Genomic DNA, 23354 nt, shown 5'->3' with positions numbered 1-23354 from the left:
AACCAAGGAGTAGCTTTCAATTGGTTTCCGATTGCTCAGGCGTTTCATAAAGAATAGTAGACGCCGTGCTACATGTTTGGCATCCAAAAAAAACTCAACGTTTGAAAACTTCCAGTTTTCGATCGTTTGGGAGCCAGAACGTCAGCTTCCAAGATGTTCAGGATCCAAGCTATGACTGTATCTGAAAAACTCATTCATTTTTCATGGGTTTCCAGGGACTATGCAGCTACATGGTGGTTGTTAATGACTTATGTCAAAAACAAACTTATGGCTGGCAGGTTTAGTGGGCACTTTGTCCACTAAATCCAAAATCAATTTTTCTAATTGGAACACTGACCTGACTTGGGGTAAGTGATGTTCACTATATCATCATCCAACAGTTGGAAGTCGTTTTCCACATAGCTGAGTGTTTCCTCTGATGAAAACTCTGGAGAAAATGGGATCCCCTTGTATTTGAAATAAGCCATGGATGATACTGGAAAAAAATAAAGATGAAAGAGGGAGAGGGAGAGGGAGAGAGAGAGAGAGAGATTATGTCACATCCTTAGGGCCATTCAGGTAGCTACTGTTCTAGAAACAAACTCTGGAAATAGCTGAGGAGCAGGAGAATGGGGAGAGTTCGGGACGTGGTGATGGGCCATCAGTAGATGCTCAAGTGGTACCACCAGGTATGGTGGAAAAAAAACCCCAAGAAACTCACTTTTGAGTAGATGTCATTTCTATCAGGGCTGAGTCAGATACTGTTCAGCACGAAGTGCCAGAGTCCATTGTCAGTGAAATTAATACTTTATTCAAGGAAACTTTAAACAACTCAGCAATACTTCCTGGTAAGTCTTTCCCCTATACAGTGGTACCTCGGGTTACATACGCTTCAGGTTACAGACTCCGCTAACCCAGAAATAGTATCTTGGGTTACGAACTTTGCTTCAGGTTGAGAACAGAAATCCTGCTCCTGCGGCGCGGCAGCAGCAAGCGGCCCCATTAGGTAAAGTGGTGCTTCAGGTTAAGAACAGTTTCAGGTTAAGAACGGACCTCCGGAACGAATTAAGTACTTAACCCAAGGTACCACTGTAGAGCTGTTGTCAGGACTGAATATCCCTTTCTTCCACACTTTCTAAGACTCCTCCTCTCCTGGACGATGCCCAAGCAGTCTCCAACTGTCTCTGCATATCTCTGGTCTCTTCTCTGCCCTCCTCATGATCTTGCGTGTTCTTTGAGACCAGGATACGGGAGGAGCTTCTTGCAGCTGGAGAGGGCCATTCCCGTGTATCAGGGAACTGCCATCGGAGCCAGAGGGAGAGGGAGGGCTCCAGAGGGATTACGGAGAGCGTCCCGGGAGGGAGAGAAGCAGCCCATCTTCTGGGGAAGGAAATCAGCGTAGCACCAGTGGAATAGGGGGGCAGATGGGGGAATCGGCGAGGTGGCTCCATGACTCCTCGCCGGAGAGCAGCGGGGAGAGCACGGGTCCTCCGCTGCCCACACCCTCCCTGCGCAGAAGGCTTCCGCACAGGGAGAGTAGGCGGAGACTAGGCGTCAAAGAGTGTGATGGCCTGGGATTCCGATTCAGAGGCTGAACCAGAGGAATCCCAGCCTGCACAGGAGTCCCCGCCTCCAGGGCTGGCTGAACGGGGCAAGGCCTAGATTCTGAGGAGCCTGCACCTGTGTCAGTTCCTCAAGAGCAGGCACCAGGTGAAACCCTTCTGGCCCCAGAGGTGCTTGAGGATTCAGTGGCTACAGGTGAGCCTCCTCCGGGGCCCAGTAACCCTTCGGCCTCTCCTGAACTACAGAGGCTTAGGGCAGAGAGGCGAAGGGAACTGGTTGCTCCCAGGAGGAGTGCTCGCCTTAAGGCCAGAGGAGGCGGGGCTCCTGGGGGCCGGGATTGCCCCTGGCCTTAGAAGAAGATAAAGGTCAGTCAGCCCGGTCCCAGGTTGCGGGAGCAACATCGTTGTTGGCTTCAGATCTTCCAGTGTTTCTGTTCCCTGCCCGGCCTCCTGCTCCTGACCTTCCAGCGTTCCTGTTCCCGCCTGGCTCCCAGTTTCGGACCTCGCCTCTCATCCTGTGAACTCTGACTACGATCACGGTACCTTCCCCCCGGGACCAGCACAAAGAGCTTCTTTGCTGGAAGAAGTTCAAGAAACGCCCACTGACGGATTCTGCCAGCAATTGAGACAGCCACGGGTGAGTGGCTGTCCGGACAGAAAGGGTTCACTCAGGCAACCCAGCCAGGTGTGACACTGATTTACACACGAGCAACCCCTAGAACCATTACAGCAATCCGTCAGTCCCTGATGTTGCTTGTGCGCAGCCCCGGAGAGGCAGCATGATGAGCCAAACAGGGACAGCCGGAGAGACGGAGCAACCAGCTGCAGTGCGGAGTCTGGTCGAGAGGAACCAAGACTTGGAGCAGCATGTAGCTATCCTGACTGCGCGGCTGGATGAAAGACGGGCTCAGGATGCACAGGTCAGACCCACCCCCATCACAAGGAAGGTACCGGGGCTGGTACACTCAGACAACCCAGCCAGGTGTGGCACCAATTTACGCACGAGCAACCCCTAGAACCATTACACCATGATTCCTCAGCAGCTTCTTGACCCCCCCCCCTTCTCTGCTTCAGCAGAGAATAGGGAGAGTTCAGGAGGAATTGCTGGGCCATTAATAGGTGTCTGGGTGGTGCCTCCAGGTATGGTGGTGGGAAAATCCAATGAACTCGGTTTTTAGTGCACATCATATCAGACTTTCAAATCTCAGTAAGATCTTGGAAACAAAATAGTCACACAATAAACTCCAATCACCTACACTTCCATGAGGAAATAGGCCCCATTCACCTCCTCTGGATCACTGCCACTATGCATCAACTGGAGGAAATCAGTTTACGCAAGAAGGGAGTGCAGACACACTTGCCTAAAAAAAGACACACACCCCTCCGTACACAAACATGCAAAACTGCTTCTGGTGCTACTCCCACACTGTTTACCTGAAGTGCAAAATAGTCTTTCCTCTTCCCTGCTTCTGCCAATAGGAGGCCAGGTGAGGTGAACTTTTGCATGTACATGGAATACTTGATACTCATGTATTGATTTACGGCATTCCACTTGTTCAGTAGCTGAAAAGATTTCCAGAACAGCTTTACGTAACAGCTGTAAACCAAGAGCAGAGCAAAGTGTCCCCACTCACAGCCTTAAAATCTCAAAAGACAATACAAAGGGGAAGGGGGAAGAAAACCCATATGTAAAGCTTCAAAGATCTGAAATTGATTACCAAAATTGTATGGAATTACCGTATTTTTCGCTCTATAAGACGCACCAGACCACAAGACGCACTGTGCTGGTTCGGGGGGGGGGGGGTTATCGTGCGGCGTGGTCCGTGTCCGGTCCAAGGCTGAAGAGGGGCCCAAGGCAGGGAGTCTGGCGTGGTCAGGAACTCTGGCAGAAAGCAGGACAGGGTGCCGGCAGGAACAGGTGACCAACGATGTTGCTCCCGCAACCTGGGACTGGGCAGGCTGGCATTTATCTCCTCTAAGGCATAGGGCGGCCCCGGTCCACAGGTGACTCACCTCTCCTGGCCTGGAGGTGAGCACTCCTCCTGCGAGAACTTAGTTCTCTCCGCCTCTCTGCCCTGAGCTTCTGCAGCTCAGGAGAGGCTGGAGGATTACTGGACCCAGAGGCAAGCTCACCTTCCCCTGACAAGGCTGAGAGACGAGCACCTGCAGGCAATGGGTCCTCGATCACCTCCGGAGCCAGAGCAGATTCAGCTGGTGTCTGCTCCTGAGGATCTGGCACAGGTGAGGGCCCTTCAGGTTCAAGCCCCTGCCCCGGCTCAGCTGGCCCTGAAGGTGGGGACTCCATTGCAGGCTGGGATTCCTCAGGTTCAGCCTCTGAATCTGATTCCCAGGCCATCACACGTACCTAGTTTTTGGAGGAGGAAAACAAGAAAAAAAATATCCTGAATCTCAGAAGCCAGAACAGGAAGAGGGATCGCTGCGCAGTGAAAGCAGCAGTCCCTCTTGCTGTTCTGGCTTCTGGGATAGCTATGCACCCCGCATTCTCTCCATAAGACACACACACATTTCCCCTTACTTTTTAGGAGCTTAAAGGGAGTCTTATAGTTTGGGAAGAAGAGAAGTGAAATGAAGCGGGTCTCTCAGCAGAGGCATTGCTCTCCCTTCTCTCTCACAGCTGCCAACAGGTGGAGGTCTGCCAATAGCAGACAGTTCAGGGAGGAGAGGAGCCAGGAGGAGCAGGTCTCTCAGAAGAGCCAGTGGGTGGACCTGTTGCCCTGTCTTTCTTCCACTACATTTATACATTTCCACTGCATTTATGAATGCTACATTTATAGAATAAGGCAGTTAATTTAAAACCAGGCATGTTCCAAAATGGAAAAGGAAAGAGGGAATCTGGAAAAGGGAGAAGGCAACTGGGGAAGAATTCATCAAGGGGAGAAAAATGAGGTTGAGATGATCTGAAAGTACGTAAGCAAACCTTGAATACAGGAAGGAAACAGGAGCAGCCTTTATTATCTAGCAGCTACTGGTTGCTGATAGACTTTTTCTGTGTGGCATCAAACATCCACAGAAAAAGAAGAGGTTCTTCACCCCTAGCATAAGCATTATGGCTTTATTCCTTGGCAACCAATGTTTTTACCATGGCAACCAATGTTTTAACCTTTCCTCAAGAGTGTTGCTTTTGTATGGTCAAAAATGTTCTCTGGTGTTAAGGAAAAGTTGGACATCTTGTTGTCCTTCATGTTGTGGAAAGAGGCGTTTTCCACCACAGACTCAATTTGTTGGCTGTTCAGCTCCTTGCCAAGAAAATGACAGATCTTCTGCATGCTGCCTCGAAGGTCCTGCAGAAAGCAAAAGGAAATGGCTGTGAATGCTCATGTGATGTAGAGAGCTTGCCCTTCATCAGGAGGCACACAGAGAGCATGAGGACCAGTATGCAATGTGCATTGGGCAAAATGAATGTCTTCATGATGTGGAATTTGCTGTTGTCACCTTGCAGAAGCCACTCTGTCTCCACCTCCCCTCAGCCAGTACCGAACACAGGGGGCACCTGAGTTAGCAAGAGACATTACCTTTAAGGCAGAAAAGCAGGTTTTTGGCACATCTGCTCTAATGCAGAAGAAAGGACATGTACTCTGCACATGATATGCAGTGTATGTAGAGGTAGCAACAAATTTTGCACATGCTCAGAATTCCTTTCTAGCCAATATTACTAGAATCTTTCAAAAAAGAAGGCACCATGTGTGAATAATGTCAGAATTGGGGCTGCAGGTCAACACAGTTAAAATTGGACCTTTACCTGCCGTAGTTCTTCATAGGGGATGAAGAAGATGTTGGCTCTGTCCTTAATCTCCACCCAGCCTTTCACATGGTCAAACCAGGAACCATAATCCACTGAAGGAGCAAAGAAGAAGCAATGGTGAAATGTCAGGAGTTATGGGAGGGAGTAGGGAATGCTATTGTAGATGTAGAGGAAACACCAGTCAGGAACTTGGAAAATAACTGCATTATCCCTTAAAAACAAAATCAGTAACAGGAGACTTCAACAATACCCTATGTCCAATGCCACCTGCTGACTGATCTATCTACTGACATTATCCATGTACAGGAGAAGTAAAGGTTTGAATGAGTCAACAATCTTACACTTTAATGGGCTTTCTCCATTAAGGTTTCTTTTTGTTTCTGTCACCAGTGAGAATGTCTGCTATCATCAATTCTGATCTCTTCTCTTGTTGGTGCCAATTTCACCCAGCTGTTATAGACTTTCCTTAAGTTTCACCCTGTGGCGATCACACAGGGTCCCCGGACGTTTGACGGTCTATTGACCCTGTTCCACCACTGTTATTGCTTTCTTCGCTGCCACCAACCCGTTTCACTTGGATACTCACGGAGTCCAGACAGTTGTTAACATTAACAAATAATCAAGTTTATTTTATAGGCATGAACAAGCTTATGGTTTCAGTTATTTTTTCTTGGCAGTTTCTTAATCTTAGTTTCTTTACTGACCCAATGTTCCTAACAACTTCAAACTGATTATCCCAACTATCTAACTCCACCTATAACACAGATCCAGCTGCTTAAACAAAGCGTTATTTTTTATCAGTACAAGAAAGCTTAATGAATGGCCCTGTCAGTTCCAAAGCAGAGATCTGGGTCTTATCTTGGTCGGTTGCAACTATCCTGGACACGCTGATGCACAGACCTTGTAAGACAGGATTCTCAACCCCCTTGCCTGGGAATGGCATCAGGAGCCCTAAGATAAGAAGTATAGAGGAAAGCATTGTTTAATGTCTGGACAAGATATAAAGACCTACTTGAAAATAAACCCCCAAGGTGGTTGTCACCGATGGAAGCGAAGGCTCTGAAAAAGCTCAGAATCCGAGACCAGAATCCGAGACCAGGGAGAAGAGTCGGTGGAGGAAGATTGGAGGAAATTTAAAGACTATTTACAGAAACATTGTAAAATTAATATCTGTTAGAAGGATGTTGGAATAACATTATATGATTTTAGCAGGAATGATATAAAGGATTTGGGAATAACTGACTGTTAATTGGTGAAAGGAGGAAAAGTAAAGTTACATTATATTAAGACAATTTACAGGACAAAAATTTTAAAAGAGGGAAAGGATTTGCTGAAATGGATAATTGACCTAGAATACAAAAAAGGAAGGTGTGAGGAGGTCAAGGAAATAAGATAATGAAAGATTAGTAATGAGGAGATCTGATGTATTTTTTTTTTCTGTGTTTTTGTTTTTGTGTAATGGGTCTTATTTCTCTGTTGTTGTTTTTATATTGTGATGTGTTGTTTTGTTTTTGTTTAATGTGGTATTTTTACTTTTTCTTTCTGTAATTTTTAAAACTTGAATAAATATTATTTTTAAAAAAGAGAGAGAGAGGGAGAAGGGAGAGCAATGCATCTGCTGAGAGACCGGTTTCATTTCTCTTCTCTTCTTCCCAAACAATTTGGTAATCAATTTCAGATCTTTGAAGCTTTACATATGGTTTTTCTTCCCCCTTCCCTTTGGATTGTCTTTTGAGATTTTAAGGCTGTTAGTGGGGACTCTTTGCTCTGCTCTTGGTTTGCCACTGTTACATAAAGCTGTTCTGGACAGGTTTGCAGCTACTGAGCAAGTGGAATGCTGTAAATCAACAATGAGTATCAAGGGTTCCATATACAGGCAAAAGTTTGCCTCACCTGGCCTCCTATTGGCAGAAGCAGGGAAGAGGAAAGACTATTTTGCACTTCAGGTAAACAGTGTGGGAGTAGCAACAGAAGCAGTTTTGCATGTGTGTGTACAGAGGGGTGTGCGTCTTTTTTTAGACAGGTGTGTCTGTGATGTAGCACTCCCTTCTTGCGTAAACTGATTTTCTCCAGTTGATGCATAGTGGCAGTGATCCAGAGGAGGTGAATGGGGCCTATTTCCTCAAGGAAGTGAAGGTGATTGGAGTTTATTGTGTGACTATTTCGTTTCCAAGATCTTACTGAGATTTGAAAGTCTGATATGATGTGCACTCAAAACCGAGTTCATTGGATTTTCCCACCACCATACCTGGAGGCACCACCCAGACACCTATTAATGGCCCAGCAATTCCTCCTGAACTCTCCCTAGTTGCTATTGGGACCTGTGATTTTGTAACTTGTTCATAAATGATCAAGCAGTGAGGTGGCCAAGTTTGCTGACATTAAAAAATGGTGGTCAGTAAAATGGTGAATGCAATTTAATGTGAACAAGTGTAAAGAGATGCATGTTGGAGCAAAACATCTTAATTTCATATACACACTCATGGGGTGTGAAATGGAGGTGATGGAGTAAGAGCGAGACCTTGGAGTCATCTTTGACAGCTCAAGGAAGACATTGACCCAGTGTGCAGTGGTCGTGAGAAAAGCAGATTCCATGCTGGGGATTACTAGGAGCGAAATGAAAACAATACTGCTGGTAACATAATGCTGCTCTCTAGTTTCCCATAGGCTTCTGGGAGAAACAGGATGCCAGACTCAATGGGTCATTGGCGTCATCCATAAGGCTATTCTTCTGTTCTCATTTGTGCCACACTCAATGAAAAAATATAGTCAATTTCACCACAGAAAACCGTTCCTTAATCTGGGTGTCTTGCCCCATAGGAGGGTGCTGAATAGGTAGAAGAGGAATAAGATTCATTGAAATTCTTATGTTCCTCTAATTGCTTTCCAAGGGCCAGGTATTAATGCACAATGATTGACTGGTGGATTTCCTCCTAGGTACTCATTGGATGTTGGAGATCTTGAGCTTAATCCAGAGCCAAGGGGACCCCTCATGGGTTCAGAATGTACCACTGTGGGAAAGGGCACCCTGGATTGAGATGGATGAAGATTTGAAGATTGCCTTGAAAAACCCTTCCCCCAGGATCTGACTACTCACCTGCCATTCCAGCTTTTCCCCAAGTCCTTCCTCCACTCCAAGGCCAAGGTAAGAGAGGAACAATGGACCGATCAAGACTGTCTTTGACTCCTGTCTTTTTGAGACACAGATGTGGGCGATTGTGGAACACTTGACACAGCCTGTTTATAGGAGGATGCCATTTTTTGTACTAGAGAATGGGGAGGAATATTGGGAATCTCCTTAGCAGTTTCCTGATTGTGGATGAACTTTAAGTGTACATGGTCCACTTGCATGGTCAGCCCAGGTCCTCACTGGGGGCATCTCCTGTTCCCATGTCAGGTTTTGTTTATCATGCCTTCAGTTTGCTGCCACACTCTGCCTATTGATAGTGTTGGGCTGCCTGGGCTCTCCTTCAATATAGCTCTTCCTCTGTTACAGGTAGTCTATACTCTGCGTAACCCCAGAGATGCTATGGTTTCAAGCTACAACTTCATCAAAGGCTTTAAAGTACTGAAGGACCCTGGAACTGTGGAAGAGTTCATGGAGAGATTCCTGAGTGGGGAAAGTATGGATTGAGGCAAATCAGCCACTCTTGTTTGCTGTGACCCAGCACCAGTGATGTCCACCACCAGAAAACATTTATTCTTAGCTAACTCTAGAGTTCTATCAGAAAACTATAAATGCCAGTTGGATATATGGAGAAGGGCAGAAATCCGGCAAAGTCCCACATTTGTCATTTGCTTTCAAAGAAAATCAATAAATGTCCTTTCAAATGGGCGAGATTGGCACTAAAATGAGATTAGGGTGTTTGGCATTTGCCTCCTTGGTGGGTCATAAGGAAAGGGCTAAATGTCTGTGAAGATGATTGGCCAGTGGAAACTGAGGGGAGGAGTTAGAGTGAGAGGTTGAGTTGTGTGAAAGTCAGTTGAGAGTTGGGAGTTGGAGAAGGAAGAGGGAGGAATACTCTGTGGGTTGGTCGATTTGTGTTGTGAGAGAGTGAGAGGAATTGTTAGGTTGTGGCCTTTCAGACCTTTCCCATGGGTGGGTGCGCGTTGCTCTCGGGAGGGAGGGAGGAGTCAATGGACACCGAGGGTTGTTTCAGAGAAAGAGTTTATTTCTGCTCTCCAGATAGCAGAAAGGCACACTGTGATTAGTTACAAGCAAGCACAACTTAAAGAGCCATTGCATACAGCATATATTCCCTTCAGGCCCCCCTTTCCCCCTCCCCAGGAACCCAGCCTCATGAGTTTATGCAAGTAAGTTTTGCATCCTTGAGCATGAACACAAACTCCTGTTTCTATACTTCTTATCTTTTTTTTTTAAATGATATTTATTAAAATTTCAAAACAGTTACAAGAATAAAAAAAGAAAAGGAAAAGGAAAAAATACAAAACACAAAAAACAATTAAAAACAAATCAACCTTTCCAGATCCTAACTTTCATTTGCTTGTTTCCCTGACCTCCTCACACACCCCTTTTTTGTATTCTAGTTCAATTAGTTATTTCAGCAAATCCTTTCCATTTTTGCTTTTATCTTAATAATTTATCTTAATATATTATAACTTTACATTCTCACCTGTTAACAATCCATCTTTAAATACTCCTTTATAACATCACTGCTAAAACCACATAACTTCATTCCAACATCCTTCTAACATTCCTTAATTTTACAATATTTCTGTAAATAGTCTTTAAATTTCTTCCAATCTTCTTCTACCGACTCTTCTCCCAGGTCCCAGATTCTGCCAGTCATTTCCGCCAGTTCCATGTACTCCATCACCTTCATCTGCCATTCTTCCCGGGTGGGTAGATCTTGTGTCTTCCAATACTTTGCGATAAGTATTCTTGCTGCTGTTGTGGCATACATAAAAAAAGTTTTGTCCTTCTTTAACACCAATTGGCCGACCATGCCCAGGAGAAAGGCCTCTGGTTTCTTCAGAAAGGTATATTTAAATACCTTTTTCATTTCATTATAGATCATCTCCCAGAAGGTCTTAATCCTTGGGCACGTCCACCAAAGGTGAAAGAATGTACCTTCGGTCTCTTTACATTTCCAACATTTATTATCGGGCAGATGATAGATTTTTGCAAGCTTGACTGGTGTCATGTACCACCTGTATATCATTTTCATTATATTCTCCCTTAAGGCATTACATGCCGTGAATTTCATACCTGTGGTCCATAACTGTGGTCCATCATAATATTATGTCCAACGTCTTGTGCCCATTTAATCATAACAGATTTCACCGTTTCATCCTGAGTATTCCATTTCAACAGTAAGTTATACATTCTTGAAAAATTCTTGATTTTAGGATCTAACAGTTCTATTTCCAATTTTGATTTTTCCACCTGGAAGCCAATTTTTTTGTCCAAATTATATGCCTCCATTATCTGGTAATAGTGAAGCCAATCTCGCACTCTATTTTTTAATTTTTCAAAACTATGCAATTTTAGTCTGTCTCCGTCTTGTTCCAAAATTTCCCAATATTTCGGCCAATTGGCCTCCATATTGGGCTTTTTCTGAGCCTTCGCTTCCATTGGTGACAGCCACCTTGGGGTTTTATTTTCAAGCAAGTCCTTATATCTTATCCAAACATTAAGCAGTGCTTTTCTGACAATATGGTTTTTAAACGCTTTATGTGCTTTGACCTTGTCATACCACAAATATGCATGCCACCCTGCTCTCCCTTCTCTCTCACAGCTGTCAACAGGTGGAGGACTACCAAGAGCAGACAGTTCAGGGAGGAGAAGAACAGGGGGAGCAGGTCTCTCAGAAGAGCCAGTGGGTGGACCTGTTGTCCTGTCTTTCTTGCACTGCTACATTTATAGAATATAGCAGTCAATTTAAAACCCATGCATGTTCCAATCTGGAAAAGGAAAGAGGGAATCTGGAAAAGGGAGAAGGCAACTGGGGAAGAATTCATCAAGGGGAGAAAAAGGAGGTTGAGATGATCTGAAAGAACGTAATCAAACCTTGAATACAGGAAGGAAACAGGAGCAGTCTTTATTATCCAGCAGCTACTGGAGCATCCTGTGGGTCAGGGAAAGATACTTACTGTGTGAGGAAACCTTGCAAAGAGTCTGCAGTAATATCAGGAAGCAGGAGGAATGAGGGAAACTTCAGCAGGTATATTTTTCTGTCAGCAGAAGATCAACAACCCAGCATAGCATGCACTTCCTACATGGATGAGATGAAAGTACCAATGAACTTTGGATGAAACCACTGCCAACCAGAGAGGGGAGTTTGTATTCCAGGCATTCTTCTGAAAGACTCAGGCCATGCTCACTACAGTTGAGTCTGGAGCTTCCTTGTCTTCCTGGCTCACAGAGCAAGACTTAAACATTTAGTCAAGGGGGAAGGCGTGTTCTCTCCTCCCCCCCACACACACCTCCCACATTCATAGATGGGGAGGGGGTTCGATCTTGCTGGGAGAGGCACTTGCGAAGGAGCATTTAGCAGCCCTCGAGACAAAGTCCACTGCTCACCAGCTGTTATGCAAGGATTCAACTCTGCTCAGACCTGCTTCCCCAGCGCTTTCACTGAAGAAACTTAGGGGTTAAGGGAATGGGTCCCTGCCAGTGGTGCAAAAATAATGTACCAGACTATGGAGTGGATGACATATATGTGCCTGGTGACATGAAGCTGCTGTTTCTGTCAGTTCATACGTGAAAGAAGCTTACCATCCTTCTCACACCACAGGATAAAGGCAATTTGAGGAAGGGTGCACCACTGGCTGCCTCTTCTCTTCTTTTTCTTCTGGTCTTTGCTCCTCCCACTTTTCTTCAAGTAGCATGCCAGCTGAGAATAGCTTTTGCCCCAATCTATAGCATGTCCACTGTAGTTCATGCACTGGTGCACTTGAGGCTAGATTACTGTAATGTTTTCCTTGTGGGGCTGCCTGTGGGTCTGGTTCGGAAACGCCAGCTGCTGCAGAATGCTGCAACAATGTTGCTAACGGGAGCTTCTGGTTGAGAACATGTGGCCCCACTGTTAAAACAGCTGCACTGGCTGCTCATCTGCTACTGAGCCAGGTTCAAGGTTCTTGCATTGATTTACAAAGCCCTGAACAACCTGGTCCAGGATACATCAGGGATCACCTGAACTCTTCTAGTCCAGCCCGATCACTGAGATCATCTGCAGGGGCATCTTCAGTTGTCCCCCAAGTTGGTGTGTCTCATTTGACAACAAGAAACCGAGCTTTCAGTGTCATTGGCCTTGCCCTGTGGAACCCCTTGCCAACAGAGATTCAGCAGGAGCCTTCTGTACCACCTTTTAAATGCCTGCTTGAAAATTCTCTGTTATGCCAGGCCAGTGCAGGCCATTAAGAGTACATTTCCCACTATGGTCTGTTGCTGTTTGTTTTTAATTTATTTTTGTTTGTTTTTTAACTTGTTCTTAGATTTTTGTGATTTTATTGTTTGGTTTTATGATACAGTGGGATATAAAAAAAATTATGAATGAACAGATAAATATTCACTTACCCAGTCTCTAACCCATTATGTAAATTTATTCAGTTTACCCTGCTCTTTAGCATTCAAAGAGGAACTTTTTTAAAAGCAGTACATGCATTTTAAAAAAGAACACAAACAGGGAAGGCATCTGAGGATGAGCCTTCATATTGGATGGACCTGGGCATGTTTTCATGGAAGTAGAAAATCATCTTGTGAAGCTTAGGTGGACATCCTATCTTGAGCAGTGTGAAGAGTTTGAAGGCCATTATCTGGTCTATGAATGCGATGTACAAGGGATGTCTCAGTCTCAGCTGATGCAGTGAGACCTCTGAGTTCTAAAGCCACATTGTGATTTAGTAAACAAAAAACAAATAACAGCAACTGTACCATTCCTGATCAGGTATCTGTTTATTCAGCAGAAAATACCCAATCCATCTGATACATAAGAATGTGGAGAACAGCAGGAGCAACAATCTGGCATTCTTCAGTCCCATGGGAAAGTCATATTCACACCACGCATGTTCTCCCAGTAAACACGGTCAAAGCGTTCACTCTGCGCCACTGTCAGGTGGTTCTTCCAGTCTCCAGAGATCCCTGGAACAACACAAGAGCAAATGCCAACCACAAACAAGTTCACCTGAAATTACTTCAGCTCAAATTAGAGCTTTTCTAATGCTCAGGCATTAGTAAGCAGTGCTGAGCTGTAGAGCTACAATGTCTGTCCCTTAAAAGCCTATTGCCCTCAGGTAAAATGGAGGACACTGTTCTTTCTCTGTTTAGATGCAGCAGCAAATCCTGTCAGCATCTGTATGTGGAATGAAGAACTGTAGCCTTCTCCAGCACATCTGGCAGGAAAATGCAATGGGTCCTGCTTGCTCTCTACGCATTTACCACTTCTGATGATGAGGCAAACATGCCGTCTCTGGCATGGTCCATTCTTGTTAAAGGACGGTACCACCTCAGATTGCACATGACATAAAAGCTTGCCTCAAGGACCTCCATACCAAGCTTTCTCTCATGAACAGCCACCAGTCAATGAGGGCACAGTGGGGCACTTTGTTCTCACATCCATTTTAACCACTTTGAGGTGAAAAACCATTCAGTTAGGTTCCCTTTGCAGCTTTAGAGATGGAGAACTCAGACTCTGTGGCCCTATAGCATAGGGCTCAGGAAAGTATACGTGCAGAGATTTGGAATGGTTTAACTGCTGAATTTCTGCTTGCTTTCCAAATAAATGTGAAGGGCACAGAATATGCTGACATTAGGAGACATGAACGGGGTCGTATCAACTAACATGGATAAGTCACAAAGCCAGAATGTCACTAAAGATGGCAGACTACCAAAGACCTTTTTTGAACTGACTGACAATATGGACTGGATTGACATTTGGAGAACGAAGAACCCCTTGGGAAAAGAAGGAACATTCTTCTCTGAAGCTCAGCTGACTTGGACAAGAATCGACCAAATATGGATAACTAGAGGTCTGGCACCGAAGGTCAGAAAGGTGGAAATCTGCCCAAAAACCTGCTCTGACCATAATGCACTGAAAATGGATATGATACTATTACCAACTGGTTCCTTTAGATGGAAGATGAATGACAATTTGTTCAGAGATCAGGAGATTACTAAGAAGGCCCAGAAAGCATTGAAGGATTACTTTGAGATAAATATGAACACTGCGGTGGAAAAAAGAATTATTTGGGATGCAAGTAAAGCTGTGATGAGGGGGTTCTTGATACAACAGAATGCGGCAAGGAAGAGGATACAAAATGACAGAAAAGATAAGATTTTGGAGAAAATAAAAGAATTAGAGAAGAAGTTAAGATCAAACCCGAAGTCCCTGCCGATCTTGAGAGAAATCAAACTCTATCAAGCACAGTATTCTAAACTGATAAATCAGGAAATAGAGTGGAAGATTAAATTAATGAAACAAAAAACTTTTGAATCGGCAAATAAATGTGGGAAACTGCTAGCTTGGCAGTTGAAGAAGAGACAAAAATTGAATACAGTTACAAATTTGGAAATTGAAGGAAGAAACATTCAGAACCCCACGGAGATTAGAAAGTGTTTCCAGAAATACTTCAAAAAATTATATACCCAAGGGCCGCAGAATGAGGTCGAGATAAAACAATTTTTGGAGAAAAATGGACTTAAAAGGTTGTCACAAGAAAATAGATCTCTCCTGAATAGTAAAATAACATGTCAAGAAATTGAACAAGCCATTCAAAACATGAAACCGGGCAAATCTCCAGGGCCAGACGGGCTAACCTCCAAGTATTATAAGATATTAAAAGACCATTTGATACAACCACTGATGGAGGTTAGCAATGAAATTATGGAGGGGAGGAGGGCGCCGGAATCGTGGAAGGAAGCTTTCATCACATTGATACCAAAATCGGAAGCTGAAAAGACGCAACTTAAGAACTACCGTCCCATCTCCCTTTTAAATGTGGATTACAAAATTTTTGCAGATGTTTTGGCAAGTAGATTCAAAAAAGTTCTAAATGAAGTAATTCATAAAGACCAGGCAGGCTTTCTCCCAGGTAGACACATGTTTGCCAATACAAGGAACATTATTGACATTTTGGAACTTTTGCAAACTGATATAAATACAAAAGCAGTGTTAATCTTTATAGATGCGGAGAAGGCCTTTGATAATATCTCTTGGAAATTTATGAAGGGAAATTTAAAAGAAATGGGAGTGGGTCGGGGTTTTGAGAATGGGATTGACGCAATATATTCAGAACAAAAGGCTAAATTGATAGTAAACAATGTGGTTACTGAAGAGTTTAAAATTGAAAAAGGAACACGACAAGGCTGCCCGATTTCCCCTTTGTTATTTATATCAGTTCTGGAGGTGCTCTTGAATATGATTAGAGGGGACCGGTTGGTGGAAGGGATTCAGGTCGGAGCGAAACAATATAAACTTAAAGCTTTTGCAGATGACCTAGTTTTGACCCTGCAGGAGCCAGAATCTAGTACAAAAAGAGTATTACAACTGATCCAAGATTTTGGTCGGGTGGCGGGATTTAAACTAAATAAACAGAAAACTAAGGTGTTGGGGAAAAACTTGACAGATGCAGAGTCGGAACAGTTTCAGAGAGAAACAGAACTAACTGTGGTTAAAAAAGTAAAGTACCTAGGGGTAAACATAACAGCAAAAAATCTGAGTCTATTTAAGGATAATTACGAAAAATGTTGGTCTGAAATTAAGAGAGATTTGGATAGTTGGACAAAATTGAAGCTTTCTCTGTTAGGCCGAATCGCTGCTGTTAAGATGAATGTATTGCCAAAGATGTTGTTTTTGTTTCAAACATTGCAGATTGTGGACAAGACAGAGTGCTTCCGGAAGTGGCAGAGAGATATATCTAAATTTGTCTGGCAGGGCAAAAAGCCCAGAATTAAGTTTAAGATACTAACTGATGCGAAAGAAAGAGGGGGCTTTGCCCTGCCAGACTTAAAGTTGTATTATGAAGCCGCAGCCTTTTGCTGGCTAAAAGACTGGCTACTTCTCGAAGACACTGACGTATTGGATTTGGAAGGGTTTAACAATGCTTTTGGTTGGCATGCATATCTATGGTACGATAAGGTTAAGATTAATAAGGTCTTTAAGAACCATATTGTCAGGAAAGCAGTTTTTAAAGTCTGGACAAAATACAAAGACTTATTGGAAAATAAAACTCCGAGGTGGCTTTCACCTCTGGAAGCTAAGGCCCGAAAAAGACCCAATATGGAGGCCAATTGGCCAAAATATTGGGAAATATTAGAAAAAGACGGAGACAATTGGAAACTGCAGAGTTTGGAGAAAATGAAGGATAAAGTGCGAGACTGGTTACATTACGCTCAGATTAAAGAAGTTTTTAAAAATGACAAAAAGGTAGGGTTCCAGGTGGAGAAATCGAAGTTGGAAACAGAATTGTTAGAACCAAAAACTAAGGTATTATCAAGAATGTATAACTTGCTGCTGAAATGGAATACACAAGACGAAATGGTTAAATCGGTTATGATAAAGTGGGCTCAGGATATTGGGCATAATATTATGTTTGAGGACTGGGAAAGGTTGTGGACCACCGGGCTGAACTTCACTGCATGTAATGCTTTGAAGGAAAATGTAATGAAAATGATATATAGATGGTACATGACCCCAGTTAAACTTGCCAAAATATACCATTTGTCTGATAATAAATGTTGGAAATGTAAAGAACATGAAGGAACATTCTTTCACCTCTGGTGGACTTGCCCTAGAGTGAAGGCCTTCTGGGAAATGATTTATAACGAGTTGAAAAAGGTATTTAAGTATACCTTCACTAAGAAACCAGAGGCCTTCCTTCTGGGCATTGTCGGCCAGAAGGTGTTAAAGAAGGACCGAACATTTTTTATGTATGCAACAACGGCAGCAAGGATACTCATCGCCAAGAGTTGGAAAACTCAAGATCTACCCACACTGGAAGAGTGGCAGATGCAGCTGATGGACTATATGCAACTGGCCGAGATGACTGGCAGAATTCGAGACCTGGGAGAAGAGAGGGTTGAAGAAGACTGGAAGAAATTCAAGATTTATCTACAAAAGTATTGTAATTTGGTTGAAGGCTAAGAAGGATGCTAGATCATAAATAATTGCCTACCACTGAATTAGATTTGAAATTGACGATAAGTGAGATTGAGGGAAACATAAAATTTGTGGAGAATAGATTAAATTAACTGAACAAAATTTAAGAATATAAATAAGATGATAAATTGCTGGGAAAAATTTATAACGATGTAAGTGGGAGTGGGAGACGTGAGGGAGTCCAAAGAAGTTCTGAAAAATGTGTTATGATTCATGTTATATTGTTTATTATTTTTGCATTTTGTATTTTAAAAAATCTCAATAAATATTTATAAAAAAAAAAGAATATGCTGACATTAGGGGGGAAAGAACATGCCCCCTGACTGTTTGCCCTGAGCCCCTCCCCAACCATTCCCACCCTCCTGATTTGGCTTTCCAGCAGCACTAATGCATGCATGTTGGGTACCTGGACCAGCTGGGTGTCTCATCCAGACATGTTTTCTTATTGCACCACAGAGAGCTCCATGAACTGTGTGCCTGTTGCTCTGTCTGCTAAATTTCTGCTTGCTTTCCAAATTGATGTGAAAGGCACAGAACCTGCCAAATCTAGCATAAACAACTCTGAGGCAACTACTGTTTCTTGATGGCCTAGAGAATCTGCAACCTATATTCAGGGAGTCCCCAGCATTATCCAGGATTCAAAATCGTGCAGAAACACCCTTGTTCTCCAGATTGCCTCTTTCAGAATAATTTCTTATTTAGATCTGGACACCCATTAAATAAACAGATTTAGATGGGATGTTCCACAGAGAGGAAGGTATACAATCCTGCGAACTTTACCCCCTTCTGGACCTGCAAACTGTGTTGACAGTCAGCTCTGACTCTACGCTCTATTGACTGGTTGCTGATAGATTTTTTCTGTGAGACATTCAAACATCCACAGAAAAAGAAGAGGTTCTTCACCCCTGGCATGCAGCATTGTGGCCTTGTTTCTTGGCACTCCAATGTTATTACCTTTCCTCATGAACGTTGCTTTTGTATGGTCAAAAATGTTCTCTGGTGTTGTGGAAAAGTTAGACATCTTGTTGTCCTTCATCTTGTGGAAAGAGGCGTTTTCCACCACAGATTCAATTTGTTGGCTGTTCAGCTCCTTGCCAAGAAAATGACAGATCTTCTGCACGCTGGCTCGAAGGTCCTGCAGAAAGCAAAAGCAAATGGCTGTGAATCCTCATGTGATGTAGAGAACTTGCCCTTTATCAGGAGGCACACAGAAAGCATGAGTACCAGTATGCAATGTGCATTGCTTGGCAATTCCCGCCTTCCACCAGTTGGAATAAATGGGCAAAAAATGGCCACAACTTTATTGGTTACAGGTAAGAGCAGGTATTGGCTTTAGGCATTGGTCCTATCAGACTATCCTGCTTCAGCCTGTTAGCATGAAAACCGTAAAGGGTTAACATCAGTAGGGGGAGCCCTGAGATGTACATCACTAGGAACTCCCCGAGGGGTCACCGCTCGGGGGCATGCTTTAGGCCCTGGCCTCCATAGGTTTCGGACGAGGCAACGCCCCCCCCAGAAATCTTTACCGGAATGCGAGGACGAAAAGGGGAGATCCTGGGGCCACACCAGCATTAAATGACCCAGGCCACGCCCCCGGGGCCAGCCGAATCGCTGGCCCTGGGGCTGATGCGGCCCAAGGATTCCCCAGGTCATGCGGGGCTAAAGCCAGCCGCGCACAGTTGTTGGGGGCGTGAGCCTGCAACTCCACCTCCTCATGTCGGAATTGGCTTTGGGCAAAATGAATGTCTTGATGTGGAATTTGCTGTTATCACCTTGCAGAAGCCACTCTGTCTCCACCTCTCCTCAGTCAGTACCGAACACAGGGGGCACCTGAGTTAGCAAGAGACATTACCTTTGCAGCAGAAAAGCAGGTTATTGGCACATCTGCTCCATGTAGAAGAAAGGAAATGTACTCTGCACATGATATTCAGTGTATGTAGAGGTAGCACCGAATTTTGCCCATGCTCAGAATCCCTTTCTGGCCAATATTACTAGAATCTTTCTAAAAAGAAGGCAGCTTCATGTGTGAATAATATCAGAATTGGGGCTGCAGGTCAACACAGTTAAAACTGGACCTTTACCTGCTGTAGTTCTTCATAGGTGATGAAGAAGATGTTGGCTCTCTCCTTCATCTCCACCCAGCCTTTCACATGGTTAAACCAGGAACCATAACCCACTGGAAGAGCAAAGAGGAAGCAAGGATAAAATGTAAGGAGTTGTGGGAGGGAGTAGAGAATGCTATTGTAGACGTAGAGGAAACACCAGTCAGGAACTTGGAAAATAACTGCATTATCCCTTTAGAACAAAATCAGTAACAGGAGACTTCAACGCTACCCTGAGTCCAATGCCACCTGCTGACTGATCTATCTACTGACATTATCCATGTACAGAAGAACTAAAGGTTTGAATGAGTCAACAATTTTACACTTTAGTGGGCTTTCTCCTTTAAGGTTTCTTTTTCTTTCTGCTATCTGCTATCATCGATTCTGATCTATTGTCTTGTTGGTGTTAAGGACTTTCCTTAAGTTTCACTCTATTCTCATTTTAGTGCCTTTCTCGCCCATTTGAACGGACATTTATTGATTTTCTTTGAAAGCAAATAACACATTTAGGAAACACACACACACACACCCATTTCTCCCCTTCTCCAAGTATCCAGCTGGGAATTATAGTTCTCTGATTGGACTGTTGCGTTAGCTCTAAATATATATTCATTCTGATATTGCATATCACTGGTGCTGGGTTACACCAAACAGGAGTGGCTGATTTGCCTCCTTCCATACTTTCCCCACTCAGGAATCTCTCCATGAACTCTTCCAAAGTCCCAGCATCCTTCCATTCTTTAAAGCCTTTGATGAAGTGGTAGCTTGAAACCATCACATCTCTAGGGTTACGCAGAGTATAGATGACCTGTAACAAAGACAGAGCCACATTTAGGGAGGGCCCAGGCAGCCCAACACTAACATTAGGCAGAGTGTGGGAGCAACTGAAGGCATGATAAATAAAACCTGACATGGAAACAAGGGAAGCCTCCAGTGAGGACCTGAACTGACTATGCATGTGGATCATGTCAAATTCAAGTTCTTCCACAATCAGGAAACTCCTAAGGAGATTCCCAATATTCCCCCCCCCCATTCTCTAGTACAGAAAATGACATCCGCCTGTAAAGAGGCTGTGTCAAGTGTTCCCAAATCCCTCACATCTATGTGTCAGAAAGACAGAAGCCAAAGACAAGCTTGATGTGTCCATTGTTCCTCCCTTACCTTGGCCTTGGAGTGGAGGAAGGACTTGGGGAAAAGCTGGAATGGCAGGTGAGTATTCAGGATCCTGGGGGAAGGATTTTTCAAGGCAATCTTCAAATGTTCATCCAACTCAATCCAGGGTGCCCTTTCCCACAGTGGTACATTCTGAACCCATGAGGGGTCCCCTTGGCTCTGGATTAAGCTCAAGATCTCTGACATCCAGTGAGTACCTAGGAGGAAATCCACCAATCAGTCATTGTGCATTAACACCTGGCCCTTGCAAAAGCAATTAGAGGAACATAAGAATTTGAATGGATCTCCATCATATGCTAGCTATCCAGCATCATATGGGGCAAGATCCCCAAAATTTTGGAACGGTTTACCGTGATGAAATTCACTATATTTTTCTGTTGAGTGTGGTACAAATGAGAACAGAAGAATAGCCTTCTGGATGACGCCAATGACCCATTGAGTCTGGCATCCTGTTTCTCCCAGAAGCCTATGGGAAAGTAGAGAGCAGTGTGCTGTTAGGCGTGCCTCGGGGTTCTGTCCTCTCCCCCATGCTCTTCAACATCTATATGCAGCTGCTGGGAGAGATCATTAGGGGGTTTGGGCTGGGTGTCCATCAATATGCAGATGATACCCAGCTCTACCTCTCTTTTAAATCAGAACCAGTGAAGGCGGTGAAGGTTCTGTGTGAATGTCTGGAGGCGGTTGGAGGATGGGTGGTGGCTAACAGATTGAGGCTGAATCCTTAGAAGACAAAAGTACTGTTTTGGGGAGACAGGAGGCGGGTGGGTGTGGAGGACTCTCTGGTCCTGAATGGGGTAACTGTGCCCCTGAAGGACCAGGTGCGCAGCCTGGGAGTCGTTTTGGACTCACAGCTGTCCATGGAGGCACAGGTGAATTCTGTGTCCAGGGCAGCTGTTTACCAGCTCCATCTGGTACGGACTCCCATCAGATGTCAAAGAGAACAACAACTACCAAACTTTTACAAGACATCTGAAGGCAGACTTGTTTAGGGAAGCTTTAAACGTTTGATGTATTTTAATATGTGGTTGGAAGCCGCCCAGAGTGGCTGGGGAAGCCCAGCCAGATGGGCGGAGTATAAATATTTATTTATTTATTTATTTATTTATTTATTTATTTATTTATTATTATGCAGCTACATGGTGGTTGTTCATGACTTATGTCAAAAACAAACATACCTGGCAGGCTTCGTGGATACTTTAAGTCTAAATCAAAAGTCTGTTTACCTAATTGCACCACTGACCTGACTTGGGGTAAGTGACATTCACTATATCATCATCCAACAGTTGGAGTTCATTTTCCACATAGCTGAGTGTTTCCACGGACATCAAAAGGTGAGCAAATTGGAACCCCTTGTATTTGAAATATGCCATTGAAGACACTGAAAACTGAAGATGAGAGAGAGAGAAAGAGAGAGAGAGATATTATGTCACATCCAATGAACTCGGTTTTGAGTGCACATCATATCAGACTTCCAAATCTCAGTAACATCTTGGACGCAAAATAGTCACACAATAAACTCCAATCACCTTCACTTCCATGAGGAAATAGGCTCCATTCACCTCCTCTGGATCACTGCCACTATGCATCAACTGAAGGAAAATCAGTTTACGCAAGAAGGGAGTGCTACATCACAGCCACACCTGCCTAAAAAAGGATACACACCCCTCCGTACACAAACATGCAAAACTGCTTCTGGTGCTACTCCCACACTGTTTACCTGAAGTGCAAAATAGTCTTTCCTCTTCCCTGCTTCTGCCAATAGGAGACCAGGTGAGGCGAACTTTTGTCCGTTTACGTAACCCTAGATACTCATTTATTTATTTACAACATTTGACTTGTTCAGTAGCTGCAAAAATGTCCAGAATAGCTTTACGTAACAGCTGTAAACCAAGAGCAGAGCAAACACTCCCCACTCAGAGCCTTAAAATCTCAAAAGACAATGCAAAGGCGAAGGGGGAAGAAAACCTTCAAAGTAAAGTAAAGCTTCAAAGATCTGAAACTGATTACCAAATTGCATGGAATCTGTTTGGGAAGAAGAGAAGTGAAATGAAGTGGGTCTCTCAGCAGAGGCATTGCTCTCCCTTCTCTCTCACAGCTGCCGACAGGTGGAGGACTGCCAATAGCAGACAGTTCAGGAAGGAGAGGAGCCAGGAGGAGCAGGTCTCTCAGAAGAGCCAGTGGGTGGACCTGTTGTCCTGTCTTTCTTGCACTGCTACATTTATAGAATAAGGCAGTTAATTTAAAACCAGGCATTTTCCAATCTGGAAAAGGAAAGAGGGAATCTGGAAAAGGGAGAGGCAACTGAGGAAGAATTCATCAAGGGGAGAAGAAGGAGGTTGAGATGATCTGAAAGAACCTAAGCAAACCTTGAATACAGGAAGATACTTACTGTGAGAGGAAACCTTGCAAAGAGTCTGCAGTAATATCAGGAAGCAGGAGGAATGAGGGAAACTTCAGCAGGTATATTTGTCTGTCAACAGAAGATCAACAACTCAGCATAGCATGCACTTCCTACATAGATAGGATGAAAGTGCCAATGAACTTTGGGTGAAACCACTGCCAACCAGAGAGGGGAGTTTGTATTCCAGACCAGACATGCCTCTGAAAGACACAGGCCATGCTCACTTCTGTTCGAATCTGGAGCTTCCTTCTTTTC

At 44.0% G+C, this 23354-nt stretch overlaps 2 protein-coding genes across 5 annotated transcripts in view; both read right to left on the bottom strand.

Annotated features, from left to right (window-relative positions):
* LOC307221602 (sulfotransferase 2B1-like) overlaps positions 1–23246 on the bottom strand; it is a 54028-nt gene extending 30782 nt beyond the window's left edge. The window contains exon 1 of one of the 4 annotated variants that reach the window (XM_079986260.1): positions 23088–23246. Coding sequence is in view for 3 of the 4 variants with exons in the window: in XM_079986262.1 (XP_079842388.1) it covers positions 338–467 (130 nt within the window). In the remaining variant the exon portion in view is untranslated. Of the gene's footprint in view, positions 1–337; positions 502–23087 lie in introns of those variants that run through there. The other 3 variants (XM_079986262.1, XM_079986263.1, XM_079986261.1) reach the window with 3 other exon arrangements.
* LOC307221622 (sulfotransferase 2B1-like) lies at positions 13204–22080 on the bottom strand. Its single transcript, XM_079986317.1, has 6 exons — positions 21939–22080; positions 20687–20895; positions 20207–20333; positions 19505–19599; positions 18378–18558; positions 13204–13408 (listed from the first exon to the last, which is right to left on the bottom strand). The coding sequence occupies exons 1-6, from the start codon at positions 22066–22068 to the stop codon at positions 13299–13301; spliced, it is 852 nt and encodes a 283-aa protein (XP_079842443.1). The 5' UTR covers positions 22069–22080; the 3' UTR covers positions 13204–13298.
* Positions 23247–23354: the final 108 nt, after the last annotated feature.

The sequence above is a fragment of the Podarcis cretensis genome, assembly GCF_951804945.1.
Source record: "Podarcis cretensis genome assembly, chromosome: 8".
Lineage (NCBI taxonomy): Eukaryota > Metazoa > Chordata > Lepidosauria > Squamata > Lacertidae > Podarcis > Podarcis cretensis.
Note: the sequence above shows the minus strand (reverse complement) of the source record. Positions and strands in the feature narration are given on the sequence as shown.